The 15,783-nt window shown below is 36.0% G+C and overlaps 2 protein-coding genes across 2 annotated transcripts; one reads left to right on the top strand and one right to left on the bottom strand.

Moving 5' to 3' along the window:
• The first annotated feature begins 6,659 nt into the window (after positions 1-6,659).
• LOC142175925 (uncharacterized) lies at positions 6,660-7,061 on the top strand. The gene is made up of 2 exons (XM_075242935.1): positions 6,660-6,758; positions 6,852-7,061. The coding sequence occupies exons 1-2, from the start codon at positions 6,660-6,662 to the stop codon at positions 7,059-7,061; spliced, it is 309 nt and encodes a 102-aa protein (XP_075099036.1).
• Positions 7,062-8,548: 1,487 nt separating this feature from the next.
• LOC107818868 (myb-related protein 306-like) lies at positions 8,549-10,514 on the bottom strand. Its single transcript, XM_016644926.2, has 3 exons — positions 10,238-10,514; positions 9,911-10,040; positions 8,549-9,717 (listed from the first exon to the last, which is right to left on the bottom strand). The coding sequence occupies exons 1-3, from the start codon at positions 10,368-10,370 to the stop codon at positions 8,886-8,888; spliced, it is 1,095 nt and encodes a 364-aa protein (XP_016500412.1). The 5' UTR covers positions 10,371-10,514; the 3' UTR covers positions 8,549-8,885.
• Between the last annotated feature and the right edge of the window lie 5,269 nt (positions 10,515-15,783).

Consider the following 15,783-nt stretch of genomic DNA (forward strand, 5'->3'; position numbering starts at 1 on the left):
GAGGCTAGACTATTGGATACATATTTGGTTAAGGATGCTTTGGAAAAGGTTAAATTGATTCAGGATCGACTTTGTACAGCCCCATCCAGACAGAAGAGTTATGCCGATCAGAAGGATCGCGACGTTGCATTCATGGTTGGGGAGCGGGTCTTGCTCCGGGTTTTGCCCATGAAGCTTATTATGAGATTCGGAAAGAAGGGCAAGTTGAGCCCTAGGTACATCGGGCCTTTTGAGATTCTTGAGAGGGTTGGAGAGGTGGCCTACAGACTTTCACTACCACCTAGTCTAGCTGCAGTTCATCCAGTGTTCCATATTTCCATGCTCCGGAAGTATTACGACGATTCGTCTCATGTATTAGAATTCAGCTCAATCCAGTTGGACAAGGATTTATCTTATGTTTAGGAGTCGGTGGACATTTCGGACAGGCAGGTTCGAAAGTTGAGGTCGAAGAGCACAGGTTCAGTGAATTGGTCATCTAGTCGAGGAGGCGACTTCGTAGACCGAGCATGATATGTGCAGTCGTTATCCTCATCTTTTCACTACTTTAGGTATGTCTCTATACTCGTTCGAGGACGAACGTTTGTTTTAAGAGGGGGAGGATGTTACGACCCGGCCGGTCGTTTTAAGTGTATTATCCCTGGACCCCTATTTATTTCCTTCTTTATGTTATTTTTTGGTTACGTGACTTGCCGGGAGGTTTGGTTTTTGGTTCCGGAGACACATAATCCCTAAATTGGAAGTTTAAGTTATAGAAGTCGATTGTAGTTTGATTTGTGTGAAGACGACTCTGGAATGGAATTTTTATAGTTCCAATAATTTCGTAGGGTGATTTTGGCCTAAGGAGCGTGTCCGGACATTGATTCGGGGGCCCGTAGGTCATTTCGGCGTTAATTGGCGAAAGTTGGAAAGTTTGATAATTTTTGGAAAGTTTGACCGGGAGTGGACTTTTTGATATCTAGGTCGTATTTCGATTCTGGAAGTGGGAATAAGTATGTAATGTCATTTATTACTTTTGTGCAAAATATAAGGTCAATCGGACTTGTTTTGATAGGTTTCGACATCGTATGTGGAAGTTAGAAGTTCTAAAGTTTGTTAGGCTTGAATCGATGCGCAATTCGTATTTTTGATGTTGTTGACGTGATTTGAAAGCTCGACTAAGTTCGTATGATGTTTTAGGACTTGTTAGAGTGTTTGGTTGAGGTCCCGGGGGCCTCAGGGTGGTTTCGGATGGTTAACACAAGTTTGATCGCATGTACGAGCTCGCAGAAGTGAGAAGGCAAACATAAAAGCGGGACTGAATAGGGTGGCCAGTGGTCGCAGGTGAGACGAGGAGGTCGCAGAAGCGGAGTCGCTCCTGCGGAAGGATGGTCACAGAAGCGGAGAGTGAGGAAGGCTGAGGTGGTCAGGGTTTCCGTAGAAGTGAACATATGGGCGCAGAAGCACTACCGCAGATGTGGATTATGGTGCGCAGGTGCAAAGTCTAGGAGCCTAAGTGAGCTCCAGAGATGCGGAGGTTTCACCACAGGTGCGGTCCCGCAGAAGCGGTATCTTTGTCCGTAAATGCGCAAAGTGCTGGGTAGAGAGTTTAAAATCGAGGGTTTGCCATTTTTTTCATATTTTGAGATATAGATCTCGGATTGAGGCGAGAGTTTAAGGGATTTTCAAAGAAAATATTTGGGTAAGGATTCTTGACTCGTTTTTTATTATATTCCACTAATCTATCTTCGATTTCTTCATTTAATTAAGGATTTGGGTTAGGAAATTTGGGGGGAAAGGTGTAGAGTTCTTAGACCGAATTCTTGAGTTTTGAAAAACGAAATGGAACCGGATTTGAATAATTTTGGTATGGTTGGACTTGATATCAAATGGGTGTTCGAATTTTATAATTTTGGTCGAGTTCTGAGACGTGGGCCCGGGTCGACTTTTTAGAGCGATGTTTCAATTCTTTGCTAAAGTCGTAATTTCATTATTTAAATTAGTTTTCTATAGCTATTTATAGTATGAAATTATTTTTGGCTAGATTCGAGCCGATCGTAGTTGGAAAATCAATGGAAAGGCCTTCTTATAGATTGATTGAGCGAGGTTTGAGGTAAGTGACTTGTCTAACCTTGTGTGGGGGAAATCCCCTTAGGATTTGGAATTGTTTTGGTAATTTGCAATATATGAAGGCCATGTGCGCGAGGTGACGAGTGCGTACTCAGGCTAAATGTTGAAAAATCCGGGTTTTGCTAACTAGTTTCTTTTTATTTCCTTAATCGAGTTACTCTAGCATATGTAGTCATCATGTTTAGCCTAATTTCACATGTCTACATGTATTATCTCTTAATTGCAATTTGTACAATATGTTTAGTTGAATTTCGTGCTTCCTTGATTCCGTATTCAATCTTTAACTGTAGGATTATTTGCTTGTAATATTATTATTTCATTTGTTATGTGTTGGCTTTCGTGATTATTGTTGAGGTAATTGTTTGGTTGTGGCACGAGGTTTCTGCCGTGTGGATTGTTATTGTGGCACGAGGTTTCTACCGTGCGGGTTGTTATTGTGGCACGAGGTTTCTATCATGCGGATTGTTATTGTGTCACGAGGTTTCTGTCGTGCGGGTTGTTATTGTGGCATGAGGTTTCTGCTGTGCGGATTGTTATTTTGGCACGAGGTTTCTATCGTGCGGTTGTTATTATTTGCACGAGGTTTCTGCCGTGACGTTGTGAGATATTTACTTTTGGGACTACGAGACGGTACCTCGGGAGTGCCCCTGTTGATTTCCTCTATTTGCTGTATTGCTGTTGTTGTTGTTCCTTAACTTGTAAGATTTTTGCTTCCTTACGTGTTGTAATTGTCTTCTTGATTCCGTGTTGTTACCTTCTGTAATTTTCTTTTATTACACTTCTCTCTCATTTCATTATATCATTATATCTTCTGCCTTGTTTCTTATTATTTCCAGTAGGGCACTGACCTGACCTCGTCACTACTCTACCGAGGTTAGGCTTGGCATTTACTAGGTACAGTTGCGGTGTACTCATACTATGCTTCTGCACATCTTTTTGTGCAGATCCAGGTACTTCCTACCAGACCAGATATTAGTGAGCTAGTCCGTACGTGGAGACTTCAAGGTATATCTTCCAGCGTCCGCAGACCTCGGAGTCCCCCTCTATCTTTATTATGTTGTTTTCCTTTTCCTTATTAGACTCTGATGTATAAAGATATTTGGTATTTCTCTTTAGAGCTTGTAACTTATATCTACCGGGTTTTAGGAGTTGTATATACTTGTTTTACAGATTTTATTTATTACAGTTGTTGATATTTTGAGTTTTAGCTTAATACTTCAGTTATCTCGCATACTTGTTAGACTTACCTAGTCTTATAGACTAGGTACCGTCACGGCATCCTACGAAGGGAAATTAGGGTCGTGACAGGAGGTTAGTTGATTTCATGATGGATGCAACTATAGCAATAAAGTTAGAGGAGATCGAGATGAGGGTACACATGTGGGCTATCTCCTGTGAGCAGGTTAGCGCTTGCATGATTTTGATGAGGTTCCTACAAAGAGTTCTACTTTCTGCCTAACATGAGATGAATGTACTACGATGTGGGAGGGGGATCGCTTGAAGAAGATGGTATGACTATCAAGAGGTAGAGTGTGCGATTGTTGCTGATAATTCGGGATGTGTTATGATTAGTACATCAAGAACTTATGAGAAATGTGACTCAGCAACGACGTGGGATCACGGTAATTGGGAAAGCAGTGGTCGTTATGAGGTTTGGATCTATGTGATTGTAGTGTAAAGTTAAGTGGGTGGATCCCACCGTCTATAAGTGAGTCACGTGGCCGTGTGCCTGTATGGTTTCGGGTTATCGGTGCATTGGTATATTAGTTATGACCAAGAAGACGAGAAATTTTGGATAAGGAAGTTTGACGTATATATGTTATATTTCGCCTTATTAATTCGTGTACAGGTGCTGAGGATAGCTCTGAAGTTATGCTTATGTGGATGTGATGGGCAAGGGAAAAGATTCATCTGGTTGCTTCATATGAGTGCACATGTTCTAACGGAGCACTAGTAATTTGGTTAAATGATCGCTACTGGATTAGAGTGGGCGACTCTCAGTGATGGTCATAGTGGATTCAAGATTTAAGGTGTGGTGCTTAAGGAGTTTTCGGGTTCGTTATATGGCTGAAGACTAGGTTTTGCAGCAGAGTGTGAAGAGTACTTGGAGTATTCTATGTTATCATCGGGTCTGTGGTGCGGTGTTAGAGAAGTGGGAGAAACAACTTTAGATTCCAAGAAGATCTAATCAGCGCGGTGTATCAGTGGGAGATACTATTGAGTGCATAAACAAAGTATAAAATGGCTTATGGATGTTGAAGCGACGTGGTCTCGTGATTTGGGGTCACTCGGGATGAGTGTTGTTTGAAGTCTGTTATGTATTTGAAGGGAGTTATTATTATTTTGAAGGCAAGTCAAGAGTAAATCGGAAGAAGTTGGGTCAGTTAGTGATGGGTTGAATCAGCATGGTCGTGGAAATGATCAGTTTCTTCAGTATGGTAAGCTATACATGTGATTCGTGGCAGTACGTGCGGGCTTGACAGCTACCGTAATTTGATTAATTTGGAGGTATTTGATTATAATAACCTGTTATGTGTAGATGGATCCCAAAAGAGTTATGGTAGTTTAGACCACAAATTGAGGTTTGTATTTTTCTACGGTTATGGGAATTCGGTTGCGTGTTGCCATTGTTCCTTTGAAATGTGTTGAGTGAAAGGGTTCTAGATGATGAAGTGTTTATTCTTTTGGTGGTTCAACAGTTAAGATGAAATTCTTGTACTCTCGCGTAGTGGCATGGTAAGTGCGTGAGCGTTATGAAAATTGGAAGTTGAGGATCAAGGTTGCGGTTCGGTATTGATAAGAATATCACGAACTCGGAGGAACGGGGGAGGATTTCAGATGTTCAGAGTATGCTGACACTATTTTTGGGCAGCCTGAGGATGGTCTGTTTTGTGGTAGGAGTGTTGGGTATTGAAATGCGGATGCTTGGTCGGTATTATAGAAATGGCATGGTCGATGGCCATTAATGTTCAGATTTTACTACCCGGTGCGGAAGCTTTTGTTGTGCTAGAGAAATACCAAATGTATAAGTTTGGGTGAAATCACTGATGCTAAATGCAGTTCACACATGAATGAGTCACTGAAGATAGCCAATACACTTATGATTTAAGATGTCGTGTATCCAAATTGAAGCATCTATTAGCAGTTTGGATACTAAATCCATGGCGGCTAAATGCATATCAGTGGGCTAAAACAACCACTGACTGCGATGAACTATTGGAGCATTAATGTCGTCCTTCTGTTTTCCCAAAAAACCATACAGAAATAACCAAAAGCATGTAGGATTGACTAAACCAAGCGAAGTAAGAAGAAAGAGAAGTAATAAGCCTTTGACTATGCCGCTTGTCTGCAATCTGAGCCAATATCTAGAAGTAATAAGGAGCTCAGCCCTTGATTTTAGCCAATATCAAGATGCTCTGCTGTAATTATATGGAAATATTTCTCAACTAAAATTAACAATACAAAGACTGTTATTTCTGAGTTGGTAGTAAATTTTTCTATCTGAACTTATGATCTAAGTAGTTTAATAGTTATCAACCCGTAGAGTCAAATCCAATTATAGGTAAGTGCACACAGTGGTAGAAAAGAGGGTAACTGACCTGCCGGAACTGCTCAGACTGCTCAACTTGAGCGCGTAAAAAATCTTTACACTCTCCGAAGATGCAACTTACATTCTAATATAATCATTAACTTGATAGGAAATCACCATAAATGATTGCACTTTTACTGCTTAAAAACATCTTTCCAGCCTATTCTTATTGCAATCGTCTACTGTCACACTACAATAACAACAACAACCCAGTAAAATCGTACAAGTGAGTTTTGAGGATGGTAGTTTGTACGCAGACCTTACCCCTACCCGAAGGAGTAGAGAGATTGTTTCTGATAGACCCTCGGCTCAAGAAGACGAGTCTACTATCACACACTTTGTATATATTCAAGCATGATACAAAAGTTTAGCATATAATTTAGAGTACATCTTCTTAGCTCAAACACGAATAAACATATAAAAACTCCAAAAATTTACAGCTCATCCTGTTGGTAACTCAAAACTTTTTCCTAAGACCAATTTGCTGTAAACTTGGAGCAGAAGTACACCTGCCCAGCCCAACTGTTCAAGTGAGAAGTTAAGAAAGCATAAGTAGGGTTTTTTTTTTGGCCGAAAGAAAGCAAAGTAGATTGAGTCTTATAGCCTGTTTGACCAAAAAAAGATTTGGCCAAAAGTGTTTTTTTTTCAAAATAGGCATTTCACATGCTGCAAATCTGAGGCAATCTCTAATGAAATGGTAGTTGTTGAAGCCTAAGAATGAAGAACATGCTTTCATACTTCAGTGTGTAGCATCCATCATCTGTTGAGAGTTATGGAAAGACAGGTGCAGTGCAAAATATGCTTCTGAGATATCCGCTGCGAATACCATAATATTCCAAGTTATGTTCCTTACACGCCTGCTACTTAGAATTCAGTTTAAGGGGTTGGAATGGAGTGGCTCATGGTCACAAATCTGTTCTAGAGTTAAAGCTTTCCATCATAACCTGCATATTCGGCCTGTTAAATGGAAATTTCCACCATATGGCATACCGATGGGAGTAGCAATGATCTTCATAGGATTGCTGGTATTGGTGGCATTGTTAGAAACGGAAATGGAGAGATGGTTATGGCTTTCACCAAACCAATCCAGTTCTGCACTAACAATGTGGCAGAATCCAAAGCAGCACTGTTTGGAATTTTCTGATGTCAATTTCAGAATATTAGGAATATTACTCTTGAGATGGACTCGTTGCTCATTGTTAATATGTTAAAAGGTATCTTTAAACATGCTTGGGAGATTGCAGATGATATTATGGAGACGCAGTCTATCATTAAACATCTGCAAATCGAAGTAGTGCATTGTTTTAGGGAGGGGAATACTGTTGCAGATGCATTGGCTAAATTTGGAGGCACAATGCAGGATTAAGGGATTGCTGATATGTTCTTCTCAGTCCAAGAACTACCACGAGCTGCTAGAGGTTCTTTCTATATGGAGAAAGCTCAAGTGACTAACTTTAGAGTTAGACAAGCCAGAATGAATAGTTAGTAATTGATGTATGGGCTACTAGCATTGTTCACTTTTTATGCTACCTTACTAAGGTCAATTGTAAAGGAGGAGTCCTCTAGCCAGAAACTTTCTTTTAGCGGTCCACCGTAAGGATATTTAAGAACATTCTTCACTTTGTAATAGATGCCAAGGTTTATACCCTCCTCCGTGTACTATTTTTTTGTGGTATTAATAAACTAGTAGGGGTCGTGGCCTAATCCCCCACCACCATGGTGGTTTTTGATTAAAAAAAAAAGTGTTTGGCCAAAGCTTTAGAAGAAAAAAAGTGATTTTGAGTAAAAACATAATCATTTTTTGATAAACAAAAAAAAAGTAGCTTCCTCACAAAAAGTATTTTTCTTAAAAGTTTAACCAAATACTAATTACTGTTTAAAAATATTTTTTAAATTAATTAGTCAAACTCAAATTATTTCTAATTAAAAGTATTTATTTGAAAAGTACTCTTAAAAAAAAATATTTTTTAAAATAAGTTGGCCAAACAGGCTATTAAATAGGTTGAAAAGAGCTGTCCCAAATACTTCCTTTATAGAACTAATTAAAAGAACTAGTAGTACTAGTTACTGCTGTATTAATTACCATGGGAGATCGGAGAATGCAAAAAGTAGACTTAACTCTCTTCCTTAATGAAGTTAGACTTTTTCTTACAAGATTTTAACGTTGGAAGAAAAAGCAAACAATCAATAAAACAACTCCTAGAATTGCTATAGACTGTAAGACATTGAATTGCTTATCAGTCACTCAGGATTAAATGCCTCTCTGACCCACATCTTCTTTCATTGAATGAGATTTACTCACATACAGTTCAGTATAGTCTTAGGGGCTAAACTTCTATGCAAAAGGATTAATGGCTATCACAGCTCAAGTAGACTACCTCATCAAATAATTTTAACTTAGGAGTTTAACTTCAGTACACTGTAACAGTGTAAAAGAATTATCAAATTACGTTCTAAAAAATAAGACATAGAATATGCTATATATAACAAGTTAAAATATATCGATAGGATAAAAAAATTTATTGTGTATATAAGTTAAATCCTTTGCTTTACTGCAAGATTTAAGAAATCAGAAGGTAGGAAGTCAAAGACGAAACCTAATTGTTCGGTGCATTCTCATTATGTGGGGAGGATAAGCTACCTATTAATGACATGAGGTGAAGCCAGGATGTGACTTCATAGTATAATTGAATCCAAAAAACCGAAGGAGTGGCAGAAGAACAATTAATTAATAGTAGCCAATACAAAGGAGGAAAAAGGAAAGAAATGGAGTATGTAATTAAACTAACAGCCTAGAGGACTTGTCAATTTTGGCTTTTCTTTTGTTACCTGAATACCATATCCATTAAATAATTTTTGTTCAAGCTGGAACTTGGAAGCATAGTCAGAATTTTCAGATAATACACAAAAATTGACCCCAAATTACAAACAATTGAAGCTCTTAAAAGAGTGGGGAGGGTTCATTATATTATTCCTATCTAATACATATGCAGAGGTTTAAAATTACATGGAATATACACTTTATGCTCTTAGCAAATATCAGAGAGTTTAGATCAGCTCAGGCTATAAAGTAAATAAAACCTATGAAGTCCAAATCCTAACAAGTAACAACTACAAGACCCAAAAGAAGTTAAAACTGCTAAGTTGTTTTCAAGAAATATTTACCACTATATCCTTATTCTTTATTTCTTCAAAACAAATCTGCAGTTTCACTTAAGGCCATTCCCATTAGCTCTTCTTGTGCTTGTGCATTAGTATTATCATCAAGCAGCCACTTTTCCAAAAATGTTAAAGGCACTTGTGTCTCCAAATTTGGCTTGCTCTCCTCTTGATGAAAACTTCCATTGATTTCTGCCTTGAAATTATAATTAGGCAAATTTTGCTTGCTTTCAACTTGGAAAATTGCAGCATTATTATTCTCAGGTGTAAAATTACCACCCTCATCGACCGACATGGATTGTGACACATCCGAATTATTTGATGAGTTAAAATGAAAGAGCGAGTCCAAACCTTCTTGTGTAGTTGCATTATTTATTGTTCCTTCGCTAGGGCTAGAACTCGAAACAGCACCGATTGATGGAAAGTTGAAGGACGACATTTGAGTCGTTTTTGAACTAGATCGACATTGAGAAGATGATTTAGGTGAATTTTTCATCCAATTTTGAAGCAACTTAGCAATATTTTCAGCACTGGATGCATAGGTAGTAGATGTTTGGACTGGTTCTTGCACAGGAAGATTAGGAGTGGAATTATTATTATTATTTGGAGAATCGCCAGTTGAAGGAATGTCAAGTGACAAAGCTTCACAAAGAGCTTGTTTAGCCATGTGAATGTCTGTTTGAAGCCTTTTTTCCCATTGTCCTTTTGAGATTTTTGATTGAGATGATGAAGATGATGATGATTTTCCCTCTTGATCATGGCCTTCAAGTTTCTTGTTAAGCTTCTTTTTCAAATGAGTATTCCAGTAATTCTTTATATCATTGTCTGTTCTTTGTGGAAGGTATGAAGCTATGGCTGCCCATCTACATACACCAAAAAAAAAAAACAAATTAGGTAGTGAAAATCGAACCTGAAATTGTTTAGTGATACCACTAGACTATAAATCTTGATTAAGATATATTCTGGTTGTAATTGGCAACATGAGAAAAAAAATTTCTTGATCTAACCCTAATAACAAAAAAATAAAAAATAAACAGATGATAATTTTTTTAGTACCTATTCCCAAGAAGAGCTTGGAGGTGAATAATCATCTTCTCTTCATGTTCTGTGAAATTTCCACGTTTAATCCCCGGACGAAGATAATTAGTCCATCGCAGTCTACAACTTTTGCTGCATCTTAGCAAACCTAAAAAAAAAAAAAAAAAAAAAAGATGAAGAGAGGCAGTGATTACCAATTACTGATCATGGACAGAAAAAAGTGGATCAAATGACATATATTCATTCAAGAAAAGTTGCAGAAAATTAATTACACATATTTAATGATACCAACCAACCCCAAAACCCCCAGAAAAATAAAATAAAATAAAATAAAAGAATTTTTACCAGTATTAGTGGGAACAGCTCTCCAGTTTCCAGGACCATGTTCTTGAATATATGAAACCAAAATGATATCTTCTTCTGGCGTCCATGGTCCTTTCTTAACCCCAGTTTTTTCACAGCAAGGTGGCCTTCCCATTCTATTCTATACAAATTAAAGGGAAAAGGACTACAATTGGTTTTCTGCTTTCTCTTGCTTTTTTTCTCTAGCTATATATCTTTATAGGACATAATGAAACTACTCCTATGAAGAAATGTTGAGACAAGCGTCTAACTAAAGGGGGTCCTTGTCTATATATATTATTATTATATTATTATTGAAGAAGTGAGAAGAGAAGGAGATAGAAGAGACCAAAGCTGTTGTTAAGCTGACAAAAAGATTGAAGAGGTAAAATAGGGCTATATCCTCAATGAGTCAAAAGCGGACAGCATTAAGCATTTACTCATTTGCTTGCAAACACTAAAAAGTCAGCTGTTTTGCTTATGCTTTAGTAATCGTTTTTTATCTTTTTCCGCCTCACTAAACCATGTGGCATTGACGACATTTATGACGCAACCGGCAACACATATAAATTTAATTTACTCTCATTTTTCCTACGTAATTTTTTTTACTATCCTCTTAAACTTACCATTCTTAAAGTTCTTGTTAAGTTTGTGTATATATTGCAGCGTATATTTGGGTATGGGGTCTTTTATACTAGAGTCCATAGTATTCAAATGCTCACTTAGTTATCCGAAATTATCTACTAATTGCATCTTTCTTTTGTTTGAAACAAAATACCTATTTTACCTCTAAATAGGTAAAATAGAGGGTCATACTTAGAAGGTCATACTCTCTAGATTTTACGAACTGTTTATTTCCAAATACCTATATTACCCTCTAAATGATCAATTCTTGTCTTCTTTTTATTTTTATTTTTAACTTTTTAATATTATACTTTTTTCTTTTTAATTTATATTATGGACTTACTATAGAATAAACCAATTTTATTTATGAACTAAAAAAATAAAAATAGTATTTAAGCACATATAATGTTAGAATAATAAAATATTTAGCATAGTAAAAAAATTAATTAGAGCAATTTGTCCGTCATAAGAATTTTGATATTAACAACAAAAATTCAAAACTTTATTTACATAATTGAGAATGAAAGAAAATAAAAGTTGTAAAATATATATATTTCATGCACGTAATATAAAAATAATTATTTAAAATAAAGGTATTTTTATAATATACATTATATATTCTTTAAAATTATGCTCAATCATATTATTATTTCGATATTATATAAGCTAGAAAAGTTTTTTTTTTTTTTTTATAAATAAAATATATTTTTTCTTAGGTAAGTCCATAATGTAGATTAAAATGGAAAAAATCATAATATTTAAAAAGTAAAAAAAGGAGAAGATAAAACTTGATAATTTAGAGGGTAAAATTGGTATTTGATAATCAAAAATTTGAGAAATCTGGTTAAGTGACCTTCTGATGCTATAGGCATATATAGTTTAGTGACTTTTTAGTTACAAACGAAAGAAAAATGACTTTAGTAAATAATTTCGGATAAGTGAGTGACCATTTAAGTAATGGACTATTTATATCGTAGGGGATGATAGATTAATCATGTAAAAATTCACTTACATTATCAGTAAAAATAAGATAAATGAAATATTATATAGGTATTGTATTTGTTATTTGATGAAAGGCCGCAATTTCAAATGTATTTTTCTAGAAAAGAACCATAGTAAGTACTCGAGTTTGTAATAAATAGCTCGAGACTTCAGAGGAGTACGACCTTTATTGCCTAACTTATGTGAACCGTACCAGCTGGCTTTTGTCCCCATTGTTGGATAGAAACATGTTACCCCATCCGTTTCAATTTAAATGAGATTGTTTGATTCGATACGAAATTTAAGAAGAAATTTTTTTTTTAAAATTTATGGTCTTAAAAACTTAATGGGTAAAAGCTCTGTGGGGCCATAATATTTGTGTGATTATAAAAATTTTTCATTAAGGGTAAAATGATGTATACGGTTAAAATCGAGCCCACCCAATTTTTCTATTTGACCAGGACCAGGGAGCTGCATCGAAGGTCGGCCCCGTAGTGGATCAGACCAAGGTACGAGGATAACGTACCAAGTTCAAGATTCGAGGTACCTGTCAAGATCGAGGACAGGAGCGATCGAGACCGAATGAGACAGGCATCGAGCAAGATCGAAGATAACATAATAACGGAAGGGTGAAATATCCATGACTGGTCGAAGATCATGGCGAAAATCTTGAAACTGATCAAATTAGGAACGATTAATTAGTTAATCATGGGATTTTCTTCTGTAATTAGAGTTATACCATAAGTAGAATTTCTCTACTATATAAAGGGGAGTATTAACCATTTGTAAGATATATTGTTCTGGCATAATAAAGCCAATATAACGCTCCCTCTTTAGCTTATGCTTGTGAGCACCTAATTTTTGACCGTGCTTGAATTTTTGCCCACTCATCTCACCAATACCACACTTTGTCCCCACTCCACTTTCTCTTGTCCCCCACGCTTGCCCCTCATGCTTGTCCCCCACACTTTGTCCCCCACTCACAAATTTCATACCCTATTTTCAGCCATTAAAACACACAGATAACATACACACACAAAAAAAAAAAAAAAAAACGGATCCCTCCCCCTTTACAAATTTCCTAGCAGCCTACTGTTTTTTTTTTTTTGGATAGAAGACACCCCCTCCCTAAAATAAAGAACACACACTCTCTTATACTTAGAAGACAGAGGCATTTCTCACTTTAAGCAAAATACACAACTTTAAGAGTAAAAGGCATCAGCCGAACAACAAAGTAAGCTGAAAAACTGAAAGTTTGTAAGTGATTCTTTTGAAAGCTAATACCTTGTGAAAAATAACTTAAGCTCTTAAGGTTAGCTGAGTTCTTGTTTCCTTTTCCAAGACACTGAACTTCTGTTTTGAGTTCCTGGGTCACTTCGGGTTAAAAGATTGCTGTTTGGTTGCTCTTTTCACTGCTGGAAGTTTGCTAGTTCGTTGTTGTTCGTTAGTTTGTTCTTCTGGTGTTCCATCTTCACTATAGTTTTGATTTTCAACCATTCAGGTAACTTTTAAGCTATTGTAATGCAGATTTTCAATGTCTATGAACATGTTTCATTTATTCGAGCATGCTTGAAGATACCTAATGAAGAAAGAAATATTTAAATGCTGCATGTATATCTCGAAGTGTACGGAATCCGAGATAAGTTAAAACTTCAATCTTCCTTTCAGATCAGCTGAAACAGTATCTCGTTGGTCCACTGTTTATTTTTTAAGAATAGTATATCACAAGTTTCTGGGCTCTTAAGTTTAATCTTCTTTAATGATTGTTAGAATCTGTACTATTGGTTCAAAGCAGAAGTGGTATTTTTTTATTTTTTTATTTTTTTAACTAGAAGGGTATGCAGTAATAAAAGTAGCTTTTTTTTTATTTTTTTTGTTACAACTAAATTGCAAAAGCATCTTTATATGTGTTCTAGTAAGATACTCTTCCATATGAGTAATTTTTCTTCTTTACATTGTTATAATAGATTACATTTTTTTAAATGTCATAGGTTGCCTCCCTGCTCTATGCTTTTGGTAATTAATGAAAAGTTTAAGTTTTTTTTTGGGCTTGTTCTTTCGTTCTTATAATGCCCAAATATATATATATATATATATATATATATATATATATATATATATATATATATATATATATATATATATTTGTCAAAAGAAGAATAAAAACCTGTTAGAGTAATTGATTAAAGGATTTTGAACATGGATTGCTATTGGGTTGTTGTATTAATCTCCAGAAACATGGGCTTTTGAACTTAGAAAATTCATATAAAGGCCATAAAAGTGCTCACTTTGGTTAAGCCCAATAGCTAAACCCAAAGTTTGATCCATTTTATTTTCTTTAATAGCAACATCCCAACATCAATATAATTCCATAGCTGCCTATTTTCTTTCTTTTAAAAAAAATAAATAAATGAAAATAATAATAACAAGTTGGACCTAGCTTTAAAGTGTCATTCTAATAAAAAAAAATCAGATTTTGTTACTAATTAATTAGCTCATTTTCTTAATAATTAATTTAAGCGATTGGCAATTTTAGGCACGTTTGAGATGTAGACAATGTATTCATACACGATCCTTGGTCGATATTTATTTAATAAAGTAGCCATGTGTGCATTCCCGCTCCTTGACTCTTCAAAATTAATTATATTTAAACCATGTGTACCGACACGTTCCTTGTTTTAGTACATATAATCAAATAAAACCTTGTGTGCTTACACGCTCCAAGGCAAAATTAATAAAAATTAATTATTAATTTTTAAGCGACATTAGACGATAGTAATTCAAGGCTAATAAAATACACTTTATCCAAAATTAACTCAAGCCAAATTTTAGTCAATAAAATTGACCGTGCTACAACTACGGGATTCGGGGAATGCCTTACACCTTCTCCCCGGTTAACAGAATTCCTTACCCGGACTTTATTTTCGCAGACCAATAATAATAGAGTCAAATCTTCCTTTGATTAGGGATTCAAATAAAAGGTGACTTGGAACACCAACAAAATCAATTCCAAGTGGCGACTCTGTAAATAAAATAATCCCTACTCAATTTTGTCACTTTAATTAGAAAAATCCTTTAATCCACATTATTTTTTTGGGGGTAGAAAAGGGAGTGTAATAGCTCTGGCGACTCTGCTGGGAACTTCAAGAATTCGAGCATGTACATTAACTTTATTTGGCTTTATTAATTTTTGTATATATTGTGATTTATTTGGGCCTAATGTGTTACTTGTCGAGTTTTCACCGTTTTGATATTGTTGAACTGTACATATAAATTGTATCTTCTCTCGCATCCCTCTGAGTCTTCTGATAATTAGTTATGTTGTGTTTGCCTACCAGCATTACAAAATTTCTATCTTGAGATAAAGCCAGTTAGCCTACCAGCTTCTGGTGAAGGATTTAGCCACACGTATTTAGGAGGGAGAGCCGTTAGCTAGCCAGTGCTGTTCTACTTCTGGTGAAGCTTGACGCTTCTCGGCTCGGGTTGTCCGCCCGGGTAAGCCAGGTCTAGATACCATCTCCTTTAGGATTTACAAACTTAGAAGAACAAGCCACAAGCAATGAATACCCCTAGTAGGCTACGCTTTATTTGCATCATGTGCATTTGACTTAGCAACGCTCGACGCAGGGTCGAGTTCTGTTTTAAGACAAGTACCTTGTTGAGACCATTATGTCATGTTATGTGCTACTTGTTGCATTATTTTGGAGGCTGACATGTCGACCGACTTTAGCATAAATCAGTTGAACAAACAGAGAAAAAATGATGTGGTCTAGTGCATACGGTTTTTAAAGATTAAAAAAAAATCAAAAAAAAAGAAGAAAGAACATAGTCGGTTTTAACCGAACTATGCGGGTCTGATTCTCATCGGATGTGAGATACGTAGGCAAACCTCATCGGTTCCGACCCCAATTTTCAAAAAAAAAAATTAAAAATATTTTCCTTTT

Source organism: Nicotiana tabacum, chromosome 22 (genome assembly GCF_000715075.1).
Source record: "Nicotiana tabacum cultivar K326 chromosome 22, ASM71507v2, whole genome shotgun sequence".
Taxonomy (NCBI): domain Eukaryota; kingdom Viridiplantae; phylum Streptophyta; class Magnoliopsida; order Solanales; family Solanaceae; genus Nicotiana; species Nicotiana tabacum.

Excerpts from the sequence above, each read along its gene's own strand:
- LOC107818868 (XM_016644926.2), bottom strand. The coding sequence starts at position 10,370 with ATGGGAAGGCCACCTTGCTGTGAAAAAACTGGGGTTAAGAAAGGACCA. Across the intron at positions 10,041-10,237 it reads AGCTGTTCCCACTAATACTG|GTTTGCTAAGATGCAGCAAA; the intron begins GTAAAAATTCTT and ends TTTTTTTTTTAG. Across the intron at positions 9,718-9,910 it reads CAAGCTCTTCTTGGGAATAG|ATGGGCAGCCATAGCTTCAT; the intron begins GTACTAAAAAAA and ends TGGTGTATGTAG.
- LOC142175925 (XM_075242935.1), top strand. The coding sequence starts at position 6,660 with ATGGAAATTTCCACCATATGGCATACCGATGGGAGTAGCAATGATCTT. Across the intron at positions 6,759-6,851 it reads GAAACGGAAATGGAGAGATG|AATATTAGGAATATTACTCT; the intron begins GTTATGGCTTTC and ends TGTCAATTTCAG.